At 37.3% G+C, this 13,260-nt stretch overlaps 2 protein-coding genes across 2 annotated transcripts in view; one reads left to right on the top strand and one right to left on the bottom strand.

Annotated features, from left to right (window-relative positions):
• LOC127872907 (eukaryotic initiation factor 4A-III) overlaps positions 1-613 on the bottom strand; it is a 28,170-nt gene extending 27,557 nt beyond the window's left edge. The window contains exon 1 of the mRNA XM_052416427.1: positions 430-613. Coding sequence (XP_052272387.1) covers positions 430-559 — 130 coding nt within the window. The 5' untranslated portion in view covers positions 560-613. The remainder of the gene's footprint in view (positions 1-429) is intronic.
• LOC127872916 (uncharacterized) overlaps positions 1-13,260 on the top strand; it is a 320,943-nt gene that overhangs the window by 52,179 nt on the left and 255,504 nt on the right. The window lies entirely within an intron of this gene.

The following is a 13,260-nucleotide window of genomic DNA, read 5'->3' as shown; positions in this document are numbered from 1 at the left end:
TGAATTAGAACTTATAGACAACTTGAGACTTATTCTTAATATTTTGACATTGAATTTTGTTTAATCAAGAAGAGCGATGAACTGTACTTATGTACCATTAAAGCTCAGAGCATTCAAGAAGAACTAAAATTCACGACAGTGACCCGCTATTGGTGTTACCCGCTATTGGCGAGTTGACTGTACTTTTCAATGTTGGGAAAAAAATCGCCGAGTGAACTCTATTTCATAGGCATACGTGGGACTTTTTTGCATTGTCTTTGCCTTTAACACTTCGAGGAAGAATTTTGAGCTGTACATATGTACTCATAAAACCTCAAAGAATTCACGAAGAACTGATTGTCACCTATCTGGTTAATGACGCCTAACTGATAATCCTTCGCGATTTTGCGAAAACACACTTCTATTGAAAAGCATGAATATTATACTTGCCATATGCGTAAATTCCCCGCAATAATTCCTCGCGAAGTCCCATGCTATCAAAGGTTGGTGTAACATCGACATCTTCACTTGTTTCAAACTCTACCGTTTTCAGATCGTCAGTCATAACACGCCGAGCCATTTGTGTTTTCAATATTTTCCCAAAATGTTCAGGGTTATTTGGCGCTTACTGACCTAAAATCGGTGACTATATCGAAACATAAGCTTCTATACGATCTAGACGAAACGTTTCACGACATTGTTAGGCTACACTTAGATAAATGGGACTTTATATTTTGTACGTGTTCTTTATTTTGTCTATTTACTTAATTCATCCAAATCAGACGTTTGAATTATTTGTTGTAGCTCACTTCTAAGAATGTAAGATTAACTACATATGTATTATCTATAATCATTGATGGATATCGATCTTACATTTTGTAGATTTAACATGTCGATTTTTTCGGCGTTAGCTGTATACGCCAGCTTTTCACCTTCGCCTGAGTTTTGTAAACGACCAATCAATTCGAATATAAAATTTTCCGCCGGTAGGCCTGAAACTTTTCGCAGTAGAAAACGGTCAATCTACAAACAGATTTCACATTAACATTAATATGTTATTCCATCGACTTTCTATTTTTGGGAAGTGTAGGGACAGGGATACTACAGTTCGTTTAGCAACGAAGTTAATTGCGTATTCAGCATGAAACAATTGTAGCTCTATATCTAATAATTAGGTTTGAGAGATGGAGCAGTTTCACACTCAATTCTCGACATCAATACAGAGTGCGTGTCCCTTTATATTTAGAAGAATGTCAGCGCCAGAGCTAAAAGGCTGTGTTCTCATATTTGGTAATTATTACGATATTGCATTATGTGCACTCAAAATTTTTAGATCATATAAGAATCGTTGTTAAGTAACCTGATATACGCTTTGACGAACATATTAAAAATTGTTTACTAAATTAACCGTTAAACAAGAAAATGTTTAAAGCTTTAAACAAGCCGTCGTTTCAGCATCAGAATTGTTACCTAACTTTAATGCATTGCATGCCAATCCGCAAGGTATCAAGGTCAGTTTGCGGTCAGTTGCAGAAATCTTTATATAAACGCCGTCTCGTAAACTTTGTGCACTTGAAGTCTGTTTTGATCAGAAAGATACTAAATAAAGATATTCGGCGATATTATTGTGGTATGTCAATCATCGATTTTTGATATGTTTTCAACATTTGCATGATAAGGACCAATTTTGATAAAATTAATTAGAAATATTTATCCATTTAGACCAGTTTATTAAGCATGAGCACAATAATTCACTATACTATAATTATGCAATTAAATAAGATTCGAGTATTGCCGGCTGACCTATATGCACTCGTTTATTTTCATGTTTCTTGTGTTTTTCTATTCTGTAAATATAGATATCTGAGTAATAATATCACATAAAGCAAAATAAGCCACGAAATCTGGCGCAACACCCCGTAATTGATTTGCTTGTGATGGAGCTGAGAACTGAGCAGAAAAAAGGCATCCGCTACTTTTTATCTCATAGAGATAACTTTTGATCGTTCATAAACATCGACCTCAATCAACGCCGTATATCTTTTTTAAAGATATTTCTTGTTAACACTAACTTTTGCTTTTGTTGTTTTCAAATGGTCAACAATTTTGAGGGTTTTGGAGTGGCGTAGCAGCTGGGGGGGGGGGGGGGGGGGTAGAAACTAATGCCGAGTGCCTGTGATTCCAGCTATTTTCTTTTTAATAAAAATATATATTTTATTTAAGTATGGTCTTCTGTTTAGGGGGGAGAAGCATATTTCTGTCCGGTATGTAAGGGTGTCACGTTTAAACGGTCGCGTTTCGTGTTTTGCTGAAAAACGTTTACCAAAACAGTAAACGTTTAAACGACAGTCAATATTATTATAATAAATATTGTGGTGCAAGTAACGTAGCCGACTAGCCGTACGAAGTATATCGATGAAGAACTGCGAAATCCGGGTACTTGCGGTAAATCTGGGCTACCGAATTCGGCAGTAATTTATTTCTGATTGGTTAGCGGATGGCACAGACATGAACGGAATCTAACGGAAAATCTCCGCTACTTTCCGAAAATCTTACAACTTGGCAACGAAACAGTGCATATGCCGCCATCTTGAAATATGTTATTTGATTGATTAGAAAAGTAAAACACTGCGGTAGCATGTTGAAAAGCAGTATTTTAACCAAACTATATATTGATTACGTTTTTGCTAGTTAACTGGTTTTTCATTTTCTGCGGTCAAACGATATGCACATTGTATTTCATATGCAAAATACGTGTCGTTTTAGGAAACAGTATTTTTCATCGATTTTACATTATTTTCAACGTTCTTTAAATTATTTTTATAGATTGACAAATACTCATGTGGTGATACGGATGGTCTGTTTAATAATATTTTATGGTTCAATATGACGTCATTGAGCGAATGGGATATGCACTGAATATTACTTCCGGACTATTTTCAGTTTGGAAATGTGATGGTACTGATGCTTTTTAAACGGACATAGGGATACCGTTTAAACGGTAACGTTTCATTTATTTCATTTCGTTTAAACGTTTTGAAAAATCTGCAAACGTGACACCCTTACCGGTATGGCAAAGATCTAATAAAAACACATGTATTTATAGATCTTTTGGTATGGTGACCACCTTACCAAACACACATGCTGGAGCGGGGATCGAACACGGTTCACTAAAGTGAGAAGCGCGTGTTCCAACTAGTGTGCTAACCCGACAGCCTAGCTCTTTTCATTTGCAAATGCACTATATTTTCTACACATTTAAACCATTTGTATATGCTAAACTGTCAAATATGTAAATTGAAATAGTGGAAAATAATACATGTATATACATGTATGTATGTTGCAGCTTCCAAATTTGACCTGATTTTCTGGTCTTTTATCATGACACATGTGCTATGTAGAAATAATTACTAATAAAATAAGCATAGTTTGATTTAACTGGCATTTGTTTATGTTTATTATCAAACTATGCCAACATATATGCATCCGGGGGGGGGGGGGGGGTAACTTCCCGAATTTTAGGGTAGGGGTGTCCCACTGAGACATCCGAAATGTGACCCATTTTTATACCGGAACTCTGAGAATGTAGACCCATTTTGATACAAGATTTTTGAAATGAAAGACCCATTTGTATACGATACCATTGAGAAAGTGGACCCATTTCAATACAAGAATTTTGATAAACTAGACCCATTTCAATACTAGAATTTGATAAAGATTCACTAAAAGGCAATTTCCAGGTGTTTTCCGAAAATGTCTGGATTCTACTCCCTGGAGAGACAGTAATGTTCCAAGTTACACGTGTATGTGATTGCTGATACAGGTGGGCGAAATTTACTTTTTGATACCCATTTATATACAAGAATGACATTTATCATACCCATTTTGATAATGATACTTTCAAATCTATATGCATTTATATACAAGCAAATTTCTGATTTCAATACCCATATCTATACTTAGATGCTCAAAACCATACCCATTTCTATAATTTTAGTCGAAAAACACTCCCCCTTATTTTCGGCACACCCCTATATACCCCTATATAGAAAGTCCCCCCCCCCCCCCCCGGTATATGCATAGTACCTACCGGTGTATCGTTCAGTAGCTCATTAAAGTCACTATCACGCTCACCAATACATACGGCTACTGTATTATGCTATATAAAAACATTCGACAACAAGTAGTACCATACGATGGTTAATTACAATAGGAAGACCCTAAAAACAAGTAACATTGATGTAAACACGTTATATTACAAGCATTCGGCAAGTTTTAAGCATCAAAATATCTAAATATCGTTCCACGATGTAATCTACTTTCGCTTTCGAGTCAGGATCGGATTCATTCGGGTTGCGTTCATTTGCATAATTTATACAAGCCATTTTCTCATTCGCTAAGTTCCAGTTACCCAGAATTCATTTTGATTTCACAGAATGATTATTCATGAGAGCTACGTCATGCTTCCGACGCTTACCGTATCCAATCTCGTGTTCGCTCGTAAATGTTCGGATATTTCACGGGAGATATAAATGGAATTATTTGTGGCCAAAAACAAATAAAAACGAGCATTGTGTATCTCGTTAAATCCATTCTATCAGACAACATTTGACGTTGAAATTTTGCATTTTGCTAAAAGGAACATTGATTTTTTTATAGGTTAGCTTTATTTAACGAAATATTCGATATTTTTGAGCGTGATTGTTACTTTAACCTTTACGTATAATACAAAATATTGAAGAACAAGAGAGACATAAAAGTAAAAACGTTTGATTTGATACCCACTGTATATTTTGAACGCTTTTTTAAAAGTAAGATAACTTGAGAATAATAAGACCTTGGGCTTATTTTGTCCAGTTTTCCCATTACATGACGTCATTTCACCATGTTAGGATTGTGTTCAATGATTACTTTTTCAAATTACAAGACGAAACTTTCTGAACTATGATGTTATCATGGAACTACAATAAGTTTTAAATTATCGTACTTGCGAAAAAGAAAACTTCATTTTTTTATATTTATTTCCCATATCCTCAAAAATTTTCGCGAAGACACGTAGACTTCCTCACGTTGAAGGTTGACGGTTGTGCAGACGTGCAAGTAATATATCCAATAATCAGGGACTTGAGACATGGGATTTTATAACAATTGAATGTCTTCTTTAGAAAGGTTTTCATGAGTAGTAATGACACATTGTGTGCTTTGAATGATTTTAAAACTACTTTTCACCTATTTAATTTCATTTTACGTTCCTCTCCTTCCAAGTAACCATCACACCAACATGGGGGTGGTGCACAGGTGGTTAGCGTGTGGCTATGGTATTAATTAGTGAAAACATCATTTTGAATGATAAATAATCATATTATAACGAAAAATTAACTTTTCTGAAAAAAAAATTCACTATCAAATATATATATAACAAGGTATGCAACTCAAAATCACCCCAAAACGGGGTGCATCGCTTTGAACAGCCATATCTTCATCAATTGTGCAGCGATTTTCACGAATCGGTCTTATTCAACACAGAAATGAATTTCCTTTCTGGAAATGAATACGTCTTGCAATATTTTTACAAATGCTGGGTCAACTTTTAAGATAAGAAATAACACGATACACAACTCGCATGACCCAGTTGACAATGATCATGCAGTCTTTAACCCATTCATGCCTAGCGTCCTGAAAAAAAGGACATTGCAAACAGCGTAAACCCAGATGAGACGCCGCATGATGCGGCGTCTCACCTGGGTCTACGCTGTTTGCTTAAATGAATTTCTTTATGAAATATTCTAAATATAGAAATAAATATACTTGATAACCCTAATTTTGGAAATAAATTGATCCAATTTAGAAGGATGGGAGAGTCCACTGGGCATAAATGGGTTAAGACTGAAATCTTCACGGAGTAAAGGGCAACTTCCCTACAAAGTTCATGTAGCTCGATACCATAATTCAATAAAACGTATGAAAAAAACATTATTACCGTCCTTGTCGTTACATTATGCATCAAGACTAACTGTCCAGCGCCGATTGAAACCTTTGTTATATACATTTCAACTAACTGACATTTTAAACATACGAGTGATTTCATTGTTCACATGCGGAGGTGTGTCTTTACAACTGGAGATTTCATTCATAAAGACTGCATGATCATTGTCAACTGGGTCATGCAAGTTGTGTATCGTGTTATTTCTTAAAAGTTGACCCAGCATTTGTAAAAATATTGCAAGACGTATACATTTCCAGAAAGGAAATTCATTTCTGCGTTGAATAAGACCAAGATCGTGAAGATCGCTGCACAATTGATGAAGATATGGCTGTTCAAAGCGATGCACCCCGTTTTGGGGTGATTTTGAGTTGCATACCTTGTTACATATATATTTGATAGTGATTTAATTCAGAAAAGTTAATTTTTCGTTATAATATGATTATTTATCATTCAAAATGATGTTTTCACTAATTAATATCATAGCCACACGCTAACCACCTGTGGGGTGGTGGGGGTGATTTAATAAAAACAATAATAATACATATTGATGAAGTATTGAGCAGAATCTTCGACGCTGCTAAATATCATGCTATGTGGGTATTACAGTTTCATTATGTGATTGTTTATGCCCGATTACGAAATAATTAATATTATCATTTAACTCACACGTATATTGTTCGTCCACTTTAGGCGGGAATAGTTTGATCGCAATGATATAAAACAACAATTACTATCAAATAGCATAATGCCTCTTTCCAAAGTGCCTTTCAAAACGCCAAGAAAGAAATCGAAACAATCTTAAATTGATGATATTCATCCTAGTTTGTTTCAATTAAAAATGCGACGTACATGCTCGTGTTTTTAAACTGATACTTTTATGCTAACTACATGGTATAATATTTAGATACGAAAATATCCAGTTATGTAACGGACTCATGTTATACCGCAAATAAGATAAATGAAAAATAAAATAAAAATAGCAATACCAGAAAATCAGGAAATAAAGAAAAGAATTCATTAAAAAAACACACACAATATAACACTTATGATATATTGTTAAGTTACTAAAATACAAACATGGCTAAAAAATTTAAAGTGGTGTACGTGCGTTGTTATAAAAAAATATTTTATAAAAAGACATAGTCTAGGCAAACATGAAATGTATATGTTAATTATGCTTAAGTTCTATATGTTATAAAGCAGTTTAGACCGTTAGGAATCATAGTTTTTAATGTATGTATCCAAAACGTTTCTTTGCATAAACGTTCTAGATTATGTTCAACAACATTAATAGGTACAAAATAGAAATCAGATAAAGTGCAATAATTGTAAGTAGATCAAAATGTGTAGGGACATGTGAAATAAGATTTATTGAACAGTTTTTTTTATATCAAATCTATGGTTATTCATTCTGCATGATACATTATGATTAGTTCCCACGACATATTGTTTACAGCAATTTTTACATGTACAAAGATATATAAAAATTACGTGAAGTAAACATCATAGTGTAAATCCTAGGATAAATCAGTAGCACTACTATTGAATTTGAACAAATGTTAATATTTAAATTGCTTTAAACCACACAATTCGAATTTTCGGCTGAATTTGTATAAAGCTACGTATCACGTTATATTCACAATATTACCCTTTAGAACAAATGCTTACTGAAAATTAAAAAAATGACAGTTTTCTTAATGCTGCCGCCAACATTGATGATACATCATGGAATTTGTTAAGGTTAACTGGAAATTATTAAGACGCAAAATAGCTTTTAATTGGAAATACACACTAAACATGATATTATGATACATGTGTGCTCGAACAATCACAATACCAGATGTTTGTATTCCAAATAAGTTTATTGCCGGTTTTTCTTTTTGCTAATTTAGACTTCTATGGGAAACTATTGGAAGTTTGCGACTATACATTTTGAGGTTTAGAGGACATGTTAATCATTAAAGCCACACAACTTATTTGGCATAGTGAATTTAAGTGTAAATAAGAAACATATTGTATCTATGTCAATTAGAATATATGTGATGCTTGCAAGGTAGAAATCCGTCTTTTTTGCGCTTTAAAACTTAAAAATAATCGCGTTTGTCGAAATGGACGTATACGTATAAAAATCCTATTTTCGGTTTTAAAAAGCGGTACCGTTTGAAATATAATAATTTATTTGCTAACTAGGCTATATATTCAGTGACAATTTGGCACACTTTCAAATTGCATCTATATGTATTGATTAACATGTATTTCATTTCAAGGTGCGTGACTTTAAAATAGGACAATCCACAAAATGCATGCCTCGGTACTTTTCCTTTTAATTTAGTGGTTTATATGCAGATTTAAATGCAGGCATATAAAAAAGTATCATTTCAATTCTTATATTTGTGTTAAGTATCAGATCTAACGGCTGTAGTTCAAAATGCATGCATTATGAATTTAAACATACATTCTGTGTAAAACATGTTCATGATGGATGCTACATTGAAAATACAATTTGAGATCGCGTCCAAATATTAGAATTTATTTGAAAGAACTTAATGGTTGACTTTCAAATTTCGCAGTTGCTAATATCAGGAATAGTTTTGGTTGATCAATTTAGATTGATTTCGACGAAAACTGCACTGTACGTATTCTGTTATTAAATATATATGTTGATTATATTTATTTGATAACACAATAGCGTTGAGTGTTCTCATTTGTTAATATAATTTTTCTAGAAACAAGCACAGCCTCAAAGGTTTGTTATGGTGTGCAACTGATAGTGTCAGACTAGACTTGGACAATATCGTTTGAAGAAACCAACTACCAGTCGCAGTCACATCGGAAGAATGACGATAGCTGTTATATAGAGAGAACGAAGTGTGCATTGGATACATCTAAGTTTATTTAAGTGGTATAATGCGCATTTGCACTGTTGATTTGAGCTGAAAAGAATTAACAGGTAAAAAGAGTTAGTTAAAATGTGGTAACTGACCAATTATCTGCAACTCATCTTGCTACCAGTTGTTTATATAAAAAAAAATCGATATTTTACGTGACTGTCCCAGTCCTCTACGCCGAGCGGAACTGTCTTTTACGGAATACAGTTAGGGCAATCGAGGTTACACATTAAAATCCAGAGGGCGAGAATGCGAGAACGTGAGAGTACGATGACGAGAATGCGACAATACGATACGAATAGTAGGGTGATGTCTTTAGCAAGCGGGTCACGTGATATATCAGTATATAAAACGCTGCTCTACTGGGAACAGTCAGTTAGGTCCAGCTATAATGACTCCGTGAAGGGGCCTGGGACCTGAAAATAAACTAAGAACAACGGGAACAGTCAGTCTGCGTTCGATCGTCGAACAGAACACAACGTTTAATACGTAATAGTAATTAGAGACCAAATACCATTGGAAGTATCTGTGACTTTGGATGCCTATTGAGTAGGGGTGACCCAAGCAACTTTGCGCATAATATACCATAGCTTGCTGGGTAAGCTTAAGACTCATATACATGTATTAGTCCGGACACAGGTCTCCTTTGGTAATATAAGTCAGTGCACGTTTCTGGTCTCTCAGGTCAGCCTGAGCAAAGGACATCTCTGTGACTTTGGATACTTTCGAGTGGAGGTGACCCTGGCAACTTTGCGCACAACATACCATAGCTTGCTGGGTAGCCTAGAGACTCGTATATAAGTCCGGGCCAAAGGTTTCCATTCCAGTTAGTGCACGTGTCAGGTCTCGTAGGTCAGCCTGAGTCTGTCAAGCTACTTATTGTCGCTTGTACTACACTGACCGATTTTCTTCCTTGCGTAACGCAGAGGGGAGACACTGCAGACTCGTTGCTATAGGTGTAAGACACTCGAGGTGACCCAAGTCACCCAAGACACCCGAGGTGACCCAAGTCATTTCAAGACACCCTAGGTGACTCAAGTTATCCCAAGTTGATCCTAGTCATCCCAAGTGGACCCAAGTCAACTCAAGTCGACCCAAGTCAACCCAAGACGACCCAAGTCGACCCAAGTCGACTCAAGTCGACCCAAGTCAACCCAAGTAAACCCGAGTAAACCCGAGTCGACCCAAGTCGACCCAAGTCGACCCAAATCAACCCAAGTCGACCCAAGTCGACCCAAGACACCCCAAATCGAACCAAGTCGACTCAAGTCGACCCAAGTCGACCCAAATCAACCCAAGTCAACCCAAGTAAACCCGAGTCGACCCAAGTCGACCTAAGTCGACCAAAGTCAACCCAAGATGACCCAAGTCGACCCAAGTCAACCCAAGACGACCCAAGTCAACCCAAGTCGACCCAAGTCAACCCGAGTCGACCCAAGTCAACCCGAGTCGACCCAAGTCAACCCGAGTCGACCCAAGTCAACCCAAGTGATCAAAGCAATCCAAGTCGCACAGGGCATACGGAACCGGCTTGTATAGAGGCAAATTATATTATTTGTTTATCAAATCACACGGCTAAGGAAAGCCCGAGGAAAAGCCATTACATATATATCCCGAAGGAACGGTAGACACGTTACAATCGCACTGTCGCATTGTCGTCATCGTACTATCGCGTCCTCGCATTCTCGCCGTCGCGTTCTTGCATTCTCGTCATCGTACTCTCGCATTTCCCCACCTCTGGATTTTAATGTGTAACCACGATGGTCCTAACGGTATTCCGTAGTCTTTTTATTCGGATCGGAGTTAGTGTTCGTGTGTCGTATGAATAGAATCTGCACTTAAACTAAATTTAGATTCACATCGCACTTGCATGATCAGTTGTCAAACCAAAGTAAGGTTGATATTCAAATGCATTATTTTTCTCAAAACGGGATATTGTTGTAGTATGTTGATGCTGCAATATAAATGTATATGAAGTGAAAACACGAAAAGATAAACAACGGTTGCGATAGACATCTATAAACATAGCATACTGTTAGATGCGCATAATATCACTTTAAGTGCGATGTAGTAAACATTTACCACGAGCCTTGGTTTATTTGTTAATTTAGACTTACAATACATATATGTAATTGCAATCATGTGTAAGTTTTTTTCTATTTGTAGCGACGTTTGTTTTGGAAGGGCATACATGCATGGCGTCTATGTGCGCTATATTCTCGTGAAAATAATATATTTCACAAGGTTAACTCATTTCACCCATGTGAAAAGTATCTGGTTTGATATCGGATGTTAACACTCTGTTGTATTATTAGAACATTACAATACCCACGTGATCAACCACGTGTTAAGGATTCCCGCTTTATCCCGCTCCGGTGATAAGCCCTGTGCATTAGCTATCTAGTAGCGCAACTGTATAGACGCTCATATGCTACTGTAAATATGTAACAATAAAATCGTAGAATAGAAGCTCGTGTATATTGTGATATTGCCTTCACATTAGTGTTGACACTCACATAATAAATACACAATATACAACATGGTGTCAGAATAACGGACTTAACGTTCACATAAACTGATATCAACTGGATTTCGTTCACGACGCGCGGGATACTAAACAGTGACAATGAATATGTCAGGAATTACACCGCCCAGCATGGACTGGGAGAGTTCAAATCTACCTGAAGCATTGGAAAAGTTCAAGCGTCACACCGAACTTGTGTTCAAAGGACCATTAAAGGACAAAAAAGAAGAAGAAAGAATCGCATACGTTCTTCTATGGATTGGCGACAAAGGGCGAGACGTATATCAAACTTGGCAGCTCTCCGACGAGGAAAACAAAAGTCTAGAGGCACACTACAAGAGATTTCAAACGTACGTGCAGCCAAAACTCAACTCTGTCTTCGCCAGATTTCGTTTTTACAATGAAGTCCAAGGGGCAGACTCAATCGACAAGTTCATCACCCGACTCCGCCTTAGAGCGCAAGATTGTAAATTTAAAGACAATGGAATCCAAGACGAGATGATCCGGGACAGACTAGTGATCGGTACCAACAACACACGAATTCGTGAAAAACTGATCAACGAGGGTGACAAATTGACTCTCGATAAGGCAATTCAGATTGCTCAAAGTTTCGAATACTGCCAACATCAAATGGCATCAATGAACATTGTTTCCAATCAAACCGGTGCAACGTCAATGACGGCAACACCAGTGGACGCTATCGCCTCCAAGCGGAAATCAGGACCGAAACGACGCCAGGCAACGCATAAGCAGTACCCACAACAACAACAACAGCAACACCGTGGACAGCAACCCTGTGACAACTGCGGCAACAACCATGGGCCAAACAAACAATCCTGTCCTGCCTTCGGAAAGCAGTGCAGAAAGTGCCACAAACTCAACCATTTTGCCTTTAAGTGTAGACAACAACGGAGTGCGCACAAGTCAGTGCATGACATTGACAATAGTGTTATGGAAGGTGCCTGTGGACACAGTGACAGTGGTTCCGGCGACACCTTAGAGTACTTCGTTGACGTGGTAAGTGCACATTCTTCACAATCTCCAGACCGTGCATTTGTACAAATTTCAATTGGGCCAAATATGACTCCGGTCAATTTCAAAATTGATACAGGAAGTGAGTGCAATATAATCCCTCACGATACATATCGCAATCTTAAGCTGAGCAGCCCATTGGAACCCCCCGACAGTAAACTCACCTCATACTCAGGTGACCTAATTAAGGTTATAGGTAAAGTACGTCTCCCCTGCTCCCACTTATCAGACAAAATAGACGCATTATTTTATGTAGTCGGAAACAAAGCCCCTCCACTACTTGGCCTCAAATCATCACTTGATCTAAAATTGATCAAATTGACATATTCAGTTGAAAACTCCCCAAAAGAGCAGACGCCTCTTACCAAGGACACTGTGATGTCCGAATTCAAAACGCTATTCAGCGGTGTAGGGGAAATCCCAGGTTATGTCAAATTGCATTTGAAAGAAAATGCAGTCCCCGTCGTGAACCCCCCGCGCAAAGTCCCAGAAGCCCTAAAATCTAGGTTTAAGGCTGAGCTTGATCGAATGGTTTCCGATGGAATCATCACAAAGGTCACCGAACCAACCGCGTGGGTTAACAGTACAGTTCTTATAGAGAAACCTAAGACAGGCAAACTCAGGGTATGCATAGACCCAAAAGCTTTGAATGACGCTATTTGCAGGCCCCATTACCCAATGCCGACGTTAGAAGACGTTACGAATGACTTATCCGGAGCTACGCACTTTAGCATCCTTGATATCACACATGCCTATTGGAGTGTGAAACTTGACCACGAGTCGTCCCTACTGACGTGTTTTTCGACACCGTTCGGAAGGTACCGATACCTACGACTACCGTTCGGAATTAG

The sequence above is a fragment of the Dreissena polymorpha genome, chromosome 3 (assembly GCF_020536995.1).
Source record: "Dreissena polymorpha isolate Duluth1 chromosome 3, UMN_Dpol_1.0, whole genome shotgun sequence".
NCBI lineage: Eukaryota > Metazoa > Mollusca > Bivalvia > Myida > Dreissenidae > Dreissena > Dreissena polymorpha.
This window is presented reverse-complemented; position numbering and strand designations above follow the sequence as displayed.